This window comes from Cardiocondyla obscurior, linkage group LG10 (genome assembly GCF_019399895.1).
Source record: "Cardiocondyla obscurior isolate alpha-2009 linkage group LG10, Cobs3.1, whole genome shotgun sequence".
Classification (NCBI taxonomy): domain Eukaryota; kingdom Metazoa; phylum Arthropoda; class Insecta; order Hymenoptera; family Formicidae; genus Cardiocondyla; species Cardiocondyla obscurior.
In genome coordinates, this window is record NC_091873.1 from 4,023,212 (window position 1) to 4,031,632 (window position 8,421).

Below are 8,421 nucleotides of genomic sequence, written 5' to 3' on the forward strand. Positions count from 1 at the left end.
GCCTAAGAGAGAACAACTCAAGAATTCAGGTTTACGATATTATTACAGCACAGCACTTCTTTAGATTTATATCTGAGCGAAACAAGAACTCTGTTTAGATAAAAATCTGAAGGAGACAAGTGTCGCACGCCGAAACTATACGAATACGAACCGTAGCCGGTTCGTCGGTCGCTTCGGGAGTTCCGCAAAGTGTTCGGGCGTCATTCTTTTATATAAAAATTTTATAACGGGAGTGTCGTGGACTATCGTGCGAATTAATTAAATTTTGTGACAGTAATTTATCGGGCGCGTTCGCGAGTGTCCAGTGCGCGGAAGGATGACTCGACACGTCCCATCTGAGAGGAGGAGCAGGCTCGGGAAGGGCATCCTGCATCAGCGGAGCAACTCTTAGGTGAGCATAAATTTCTTTTATAAAGTCTTTATTAAAAAAAAAAAACTTCTTTTTTTATTAATTTAATTAACTAATATACTGGCATGTCTACATTAATATTTTCCATTTTATGTTACAGTCACCGACAGAACTCTCCAACTCCGCTGAGGTTCATGTAGATTGGTAAGTCGCATACTTTTTTTTTTTTTTTTCATAGTTTATAATTAGTCTTTTAAAAAATAACACACGCATGATTTCTTCTAGTTTGTATAAATTACGGATTCTTGACTGTTCCCAAAATTAAATTTTAAAGCGACAATAGCGAAAATTTATTGAACTTAAATCTACGGATGTATACTTAAAAATTTTGTAGTTGTCTTCTATAAATTGCATTTCTTTTCCATTTTCTAAAGACGACATCGTAGTTACAACTCCCAAAACTGGTTGCATTTCCTCTGTGACTGTCACCTTAAAATTATTATTTTACTTTATAACAATAACACCCTGTATTTATAAAATATTAGATGTAACGATGTTAGTCGAATTTTAAGTAATTAATTATTAATAAATGTATAAAAAGCCATTGTATTTCAATATCTTACCGGTTTTGACTGGCTAGATAGCTTGCAAACGTTCCTGCGTACTATAGACATTGCTCCAGTATCGCTGTAATATAGGGTGTGATCTACCGATTCCATGTCAACTGTCTGACTTGCCAATTTAATCGTGTATTTAGTTTTATTATTAGCTTGATCTTTATTTGGACAATTCAGCAGATGATCTATATCTGTCCTATAGATAGCTTTTCCCGATATAGGAGCCCAATAAAGATCTAAAATATTTGACAAAAATAAATATAAATATAAAAAAATTTTTATTATTTAAAAATTGTATAAATTAAAATTAGCGCACGCTACAAAATTAAAAAAAAAAAAAAAAAAAAAAAAAAGTTTGCTACTATTAAATACTAAGAAATTACGAACAGAAACGTGATGCGACTATTAATTTAAAAATAGAATTAACATATTTTAAATTTGTCTTTTAATCAGCTTAAAGTAGCCTTAATATTAAAATTAAAACAATACTTTTTACGTTAAAAGAAAATACTTACAACAACTCGTTTTACACTCATTGCAAATGACTGTCATACTAAAAATGCCGGCCGGGTAAATAAAAGTGTCGTGGTTTTTCAGAACAAAAAGATCATCAACTGGTTCCATGTATTTGGATTCGATTCTACACATACTGTCCTTAACCGAGTTATAAACCACTAAACCGTTACCGTAATAGTCAGCCATAAATATCTGCAACAAAATATAGCACGTCTATTTTATTAATAAAATTATTAAATTAATAAAATTATTTTTAACTAAATTTTAATGCTATTAGTTACTACTGCAAATATAACAAGACTTTTTTTTCGTTTATTACTGTAATTAAAATAGAGATGATATACTAACGATCATATTATCCAAAAGTTGCGAGCAATCCTCACTGGGAAGAAAAACTAAAGGCTTTACTAAGACTCCCTTACCCGTTTCGTTATTGGTAGCCATTTTTTCTGGGATATGAATAATTTTAACTACCTTATCATCTTTTAACCGAATGATTACCAATTTTGGAGAACAGAGTCTTTCATCTCTACCGACCTTGCCCGTATCCATAGCAAAGAGATGTCCACATTTCAGCTGGTTAAAGTATAAATTTTCTGCATTATTACACTTATTTAAATAATTATTTAAATTTAAATTAAAATTATAAATAATGTAAAAATTGTATAAACGGAAGATATAAATACGTACGTCTATTCGGGCAACATTTACAAGACCAGTACAATCGGGATGAGTTTTATTCCAGGTTTTACTATGCCACTTCCAATCTGGATATGGGCGTAACAATGGACCTCCTGCTCCTTTTTTATCATTACTTACTACCGTTAAAGTAACAGGGCAACCTGGGCCAAATTCTTTCGGTGAAGTAACGATTACTCTACCATCTGTAAATAATTAATATTTTTGTTAATTTTATGGCAATACGAATGTTGTTACACGAAGAAAATTAATGTATAATTTAACGTATATACATATAATAAATTGTCATTTTATTTTATATTTAATTAAATACTGTGCAATTATAAATTTGTCACATAACAAAAGTATTCATATTTCTGTACAAAATAATTTAGAACTGTTTTAAATAGTATAATTTATCAGTGTACCAGAAACTTTTTTTCCATCGTCCGTTATGCACTGTGTTGGGTCGTAATTGCCAGTATCATTCGCTTGCTTCATCTGGGTTTCATTATCCCACGTATAATCAAGGTACCTCCATACGTAGTCACACGTTATATTATCACTTCCAAATGACATAATCACCATTCTTAGAATTAGAATGATAAATAAAATCTTCATCTTTTACCGTAGTAGAATGATGTAACTATATTATCGAATTGTATCTACAGACGTTTGCAATGTAAATGCAAGTACAATGATGATCGCGAGGTATTTATATAGTCTCTTTCGACGCAAAATATGTCCAAACATTTATGTTACATAGTTTGAGGCTGTAGTTATAATAATAAGGTTATTAAAAAACTTTTAACTTGATGTTCAAAGATAACGATACTTATTATTGTTATTATGTGCTATTATATTACTTACATTTGCAACAATAAAACAATTTAGGTGTGCACGATGTGAATTCGATAATGTATAAAGAAACTATATAGAGAAATAATCAAAAAATATTTTAGGAATAAATTTCTTTAGCTACAAGAGTTTTGTTATTTGAACCGTTCAATATGTAAAAATTCACCAATACCTAGAATTTCATAAATGTTTTAAAATTACTTGTAATGACTTCTCCTTGACCACTGTGACGTCGTTATTTGATAACGAATGACATACATGTTTCTTTTAAAACATTTTAAAGAAACATACGCCAAAAATATATATTATTTTATAACATTAAAAGTATCTTATTTTTTAATACAGTTTTTTAATAAAAATTAATAAGAAAAGTTGCAGATATTGAATTTTATTAATTTGAAAAATTACATAAAAAATGTTTGTAATTTTATAATAATTTTTAGATATTTTCTTATTCAACGTAAAAATAATTTTCTAAGTCATTTTTTTTTTTTTACTTCCTACATATTATGTTATCAAATTTAACAAATAATATAAAGTAATTATAAATAATCTTAAACATTGTTTTGCGGTCTTGTTCTCTGTCGTTGCATTAAAAGAAATTTAATATTTTTTAAATTGCCATGATAACATTTCTATCGTATATATTTTTCATCTCCAATTAAGATTAGATGCCGTAGTTTATCCATCGTCACCCTCAGCTGAATTGGCGTCTTCATCTACAGTATCAGGTTCACTGTTTCCTTCATCACCTTCTTCAGCCGAAGGTGGATTTTCGGCATTAGATTCGCTATCATTTTCATTATTATTATCTTGTTCGTTGTTTTCAGGTGTAGTCTCGTTTTCTTTAGTAGTTGTTGGAATATATTTTGCATAAGCTACTAGTTGCACATACAATCCTTCTCCCAATTTTCCATGTACTGATGCTACTAAATTTATTGAAGTAGAATTTATTATGTGGATTTGGATTTCATTACCTGTTAAACTTTTAATGGCAACATAAGTTAGAATTTCATATTCTGAGACTGTTACACCAATTCTAGCTACCATGGGTTTCCAAGGAAGGGCAGGCTTTAAAAAATAAGATAATATTAACATCATATTGTTAATTAAAAAGTTATTAATATGTGAATGTCATTAATATAAATAATACAAAGTTTAAATTTAATGTGTTGTATGTACATGGGATAATTGAAATGGTAAAGCTTACCTTGAAAATAGTTCTATTACTAGTAACATAATCGCCTTCCTGGCGTTCACCATAAACAAAACTATCCTGATAGTTTTGACTGTCTGCTTTTCCACAGGCAACTAAAATATATAGAAACACAGAAAGTAAGATCCGCATTGTGTGAAATTAATTGTGGAACCGTTTATTATCTAAAACTATACTGTTTGACTTGTTTCTTTGAAGACTGTATTTATACCTTCACGTTATCAATTCTCATGTTTGACTTTACCACGACTTACATCATGTTAAATCAAAGATTAATTTCTTGGCAGTGATAGCTTGCGCAATTTTGTGTCATCCATTTTTCTACAATTTTCAGAAACTTGCTTTTTTCAGTCAAAAATTAATATATATGTATATAATAAAAGTGCAAAAGAAGTTAGATATAATTATCTTGTGAATTGAATAATAAATTGAAGAATACTTACGTTAATTATTCTGCATCGTAATAAAAATACAAATAACTTTTTGATAAGTATCACACTTTTTCACAATTACATCATTAATTACACCACAAAATTAATATTGAATAAAAACAATTATTTCTTTTACGCGAGACATTTCCTCGACGTAGTACTTTTTTTTATAATAATTATCTTTTGACGTATCTTTCCATATTTGCTCCTGTTGGTATATTTAATCACTCATTGGGGGCCTGATAACTGATAAATAACTGATAATTGTCTTGATAAGCATGCACATGTAGTTCTCTGAATGACGCAAACGCGCGTTTACGGAATCAAACAATACGACACTTCGAAAACAATTCCGGAATGCAATAAATTATAAAAGTCATCAGATTTTCATTCGTCGCGAACGTTCGAAGAGAGTATCGATAAAAATAAAATAAGGGACAAGCTGGTTCCCTTTTATTAAATAGTTAATTAAATTTTGGTTGACATTAAACAAAAAAAAAAAAAAAAAAAAAAAAAAGACAAAGTATTCAAACTTCTATTTCGATTAGATAAAATGCTTACGTCTTAAGTTTTGATATATTTAATCTTCTCTGCATGCTGCAATCCTCACGCTGTTGTAATACGACATTGCAAAGCCTGCAAGACATTGCAAGGGTTTGTTTGTTTTTATCTATTGGGAATTTATGCGCCCTGCAAGTTCGACTTTCATATTTCACGGCTGTGGAGGCGCCAGTCGACGAGTTCCATAAATTGAAACAGTGAACGAATCGCATGACGCTGATGACGCATAATAGTGCGTCCGTGCGCCGTCCGGGCGGCGTCGCTATCCGTCCGCTTCAGTCCGCTTTGGTCTTTTTTGTTGTCGTATGAAATGATGTTCGGCCACTGAGTTGTTGTTAAGATTTTTCGTGAAGCTTCCTTGGTTCCGTAAGTCGCTCGCCGTGGCCTGTGACACGAGGTGCGAGAATGCCGCGGTACCCGCGGACTCTTCCAGCAGAGATCTGCGACGAGTAACAAGTTGGCGAGGTTCCCTGCGACTCGCGATTGAGGTTAGAAACCGATAACCCACTTTCCGCTCACGAAGTCACTCGGCGAGCCGCACGAATCGTAGCCGTAAAATATTATCGTCGCGTTTATAACGGCGTTCATAACCGATTCTAGATTGCACTCTCTTCAGCCTGTTGATCTTCGTGAGCGGCCTATTCTAATTTCAATAACAACCACCTCATTCCATAGCCTTCAGTTATTATTATCCTAATTAATTCTTTCGTTACGCCTGTTATTGTAGATAATATCTCTTGGTTAAATGGTGATTATCGATGCCATGGAGAGAAGGATAAAACTGAAAACTCTCAACAGTCACATTACTTGCAAGATATGTCGTGGATACTTGATTGACGCTACTACAGTCACTGAATGCTTGCATACATTTTGCAAAACCTGTTTGGTCAAGCATTTAGAGGAGAAGCACACCTGTCCGACATGCCAAATTGTCATACATCAGTCACATCCGCTTCAATATATCAGTTTCGACAGAACTATGCAGGATATTGTCTACAAATTAGTTCCTGATCTCCAAGAAAGTAAGTAAACTTGACTTTAAATCTTTCTTTTTCTACAAGAAAAAGATTTCTGATTTTTTTTTTTTTTTTTTTACAAGAGAAAAAGTAATGGCAAAAGTACTTGTTTTTTTTAATCTATTTTTTGCATGAAAAAAAGTTTGAAATTTGAGATTTAAAAAATGAGTGAAATTTGCCATGACTCTTTTATTGAAGGAATTATATTTTTGTTTCAGATGAGATCAAAAGAGAAAGAGAATTTTATAGAGCCAAGGGTTTACCCTGTCCCAAGGATATTTTACCTAATGCTGGTGAAGTGGAAGAAGAAAAAGCCAATGCCGATGCACATGCAGAATCTGATTATCATCGTACAGATGAGCAGGTAAGAGCAGTTTCAAGATAAAAATTAATAAAATTAAAATATTTATTTGAGATTCAAATTAATGTATTAATTCGATAGGTTAATGTATGTCTGGAGTGTACAAACTCAAGCTTAAAAACTCTAAAAAGGAGATTTATCAGATGCTCAGCTCAGGCTACAATAACACATATGAAAAAGTTTATTGCTAAGAAAGCTTTAAATGGCATGGAAAAATATAGAGATGTGAGTATACTCGATAAGGTTTTCAAAACAGTGTTATTAAAAATCGTTTTTATAATTTTATTAATTTAATTTAATTTTATTATAGATTGATATTTTGTGCAATAACGAATTATTAGGTAAGGACCATACGTTGAAGTTTGTTTATGTAACGAGATGGAGGTTTCGGGACCCACCATTAAGATTACAATACAGGTCACATATAGATATGCAAGATTAATTCTACATTCAAAATGTACAAAACTCACCAAGGCTTTGTTCCTTTATTTGTACATTTTTTTTCTAGTTACATTCTTATTTTAACTGTTGTTGTAGTACTTACTTCTGCGTTTATCTGCAAGCAGTTGTGTGGAGTTACATAAAATAATATTTATTCTATGAAACAAAATGACATATGCTGACTTTAAGATGTATTATTCGGTATTGATAACAGTAGTATCTCATTATTGCTATTACGTGTTTGCAATAATGGGACTCCTGTTAAAATAAGGATCATCTGTCGCGTATCATTAACTTGTATCTTTATAACTAAAGATTAATTTAAATGAGGATTTATCTCGGTCACTCGTCACATGATATTTAAGTAATTCCCTTCTACAGGAAGACACGTCTTAGAGGAAACAAAAATTTGTTTTCAACTCGTAAAACTTTGTAGATATTTTATTACCATCGTACGGATTTTACGCGCGTTAAGTTTCGGTGGACCATTTCTCCTCAAGTGCGGAATCTTGACAGATGAGTGAGACTATATTTTATGCAGCACGAGACAAAACCCGTGGATCCTCGTTTTGCAAAGTCGAACATTCTTTATATAGATACATACCCCATCTTTGTATATAAAATATTTTTGACAGAAAGCAAACGACATCACATGATAGAGATACGCAAGCTTTGTATTAGATAAATTGAAAAAAAATCTGGTCTGGATGATTAGACCACTTTAACTTTGTATGTTTATGCGTCGTACATATTCTAATTGCGTCCCAGGTTTTTCTCGACATGGGCTTGCGATAATGAAAAGAGGAAAAAAAAGAGACAAAATATTATTTGGTGACGAAATATTTTCCAAAGATTCGTCATCTAGTGGACGCCGTGTCGAGCAAAACGTGTGGCGCACGTTTATAGCGAATGATCCTGTTTCATTCGTCGGTCGTTAAATGATAGGGAAAAAAAGATGCAATTGTATATAAACGTTAAGACAATGGAACAGGACTTTGCGAAGTAGCAAAAACGCTTGTACTGTATGCGCATCTTCATAAATTATTAAATAAATATGTTTTGTACAGTAATATTGTACGTGGACTCGCGTCCCGTTGTTTGTAATCTTTAACTTTTAAATATGCAATTCGATTTTATTTTCTGGCTCGATAGATGTGAATTTAAATCGGTTTGAAGCTCTTGAAACGTCTCTATTTAGTTGTTATTTGAAAATAGACGCTGCTACGAATCGCATATTTAAACATCAAAGTGGTTTATAAAGTGTATTAGTGAGAGACGCGTCCGTAGGTTTTGCGCTTTTTTTTTTTCTGTCTTTTGCAGTTGTTTGTATGCGCGCGCGTACTTTCGTTTGCCCGGCACGGAAATGCATTGTACGGA

The 8,421-nt window shown here is 32.0% G+C and overlaps 3 protein-coding genes across 3 annotated transcripts; 1 reads left to right on the forward strand and 2 right to left on the reverse strand.

The window, feature by feature from the left end:
- Positions 1 to 563: 563 nt before the first annotated feature.
- LOC139106309 (major royal jelly protein 3-like) lies at positions 564 to 2,894 on the reverse strand. Its single transcript, XM_070662954.1, has 6 exons — positions 2,589 to 2,894; positions 2,173 to 2,366; positions 1,831 to 2,058; positions 1,482 to 1,674; positions 973 to 1,202; positions 564 to 838 (listed from the first exon to the last, which is right to left on the reverse strand). Exons 1-6 carry the CDS (start codon positions 2,779 to 2,781, stop codon positions 671 to 673), a joined length of 1,206 nt encoding a protein of 401 aa, XP_070519055.1. The 5' UTR covers positions 2,782 to 2,894; the 3' UTR covers positions 564 to 670.
- Positions 2,895 to 3,390: 496 nt separating this feature from the next.
- LOC139106310 (uncharacterized) lies at positions 3,391 to 4,423 on the reverse strand. The gene is made up of 2 exons (XM_070662956.1): positions 4,229 to 4,423; positions 3,391 to 4,089 (listed from the first exon to the last, which is right to left on the reverse strand). The coding sequence occupies exons 1-2, from the start codon at positions 4,364 to 4,366 to the stop codon at positions 3,700 to 3,702; spliced, it is 528 nt and encodes a 175-aa protein (XP_070519057.1). The 5' UTR covers positions 4,367 to 4,423; the 3' UTR covers positions 3,391 to 3,699.
- Positions 4,424 to 5,476: 1,053 nt separating this feature from the next.
- On the forward strand, positions 5,477 to 8,114 carry L(3)73ah (lethal (3) 73Ah). The gene is made up of 5 exons (XM_070662923.1): positions 5,477 to 5,714; positions 5,954 to 6,248; positions 6,461 to 6,606; positions 6,685 to 6,828; positions 6,914 to 8,114. The coding sequence occupies exons 2-5, from the start codon at positions 5,972 to 5,974 to the stop codon at positions 7,043 to 7,045; spliced, it is 699 nt and encodes a 232-aa protein (XP_070519024.1). The 5' UTR covers positions 5,477 to 5,714; positions 5,954 to 5,971; the 3' UTR covers positions 7,046 to 8,114.
- Positions 8,115 to 8,421: the final 307 nt, after the last annotated feature.

Excerpts from the sequence above, each read along its gene's own strand:
- LOC139106309 (XM_070662954.1), bottom strand. The coding sequence starts at position 2,781 with ATGAAGATTTTATTTATCATTCTAATTCTAAGAATGGTGATTATGTCA. Across the intron at positions 2,367-2,588 it reads CGATGGAAAAAAAGTTTCTG|ATGGTAGAGTAATCGTTACT; the intron begins GTACACTGATAA and ends AATTATTTACAG. Across the intron at positions 1,675-1,830 it reads AACTTTTGGATAATATGATC|ATATTTATGGCTGACTATTA; the intron begins GTTAGTATATCA and ends ATTTTGTTGCAG.
- LOC139106310 (XM_070662956.1), bottom strand. The coding sequence starts at position 4,366 with ATGCGGATCTTACTTTCTGTGTTTCTATATATTTTAGTTGCCTGTGGA. Across the intron at positions 4,090-4,228 it reads GTAATAGAACTATTTTCAAG|CCTGCCCTTCCTTGGAAACC; the intron begins GTAAGCTTTACC and ends TATTTTTTAAAG.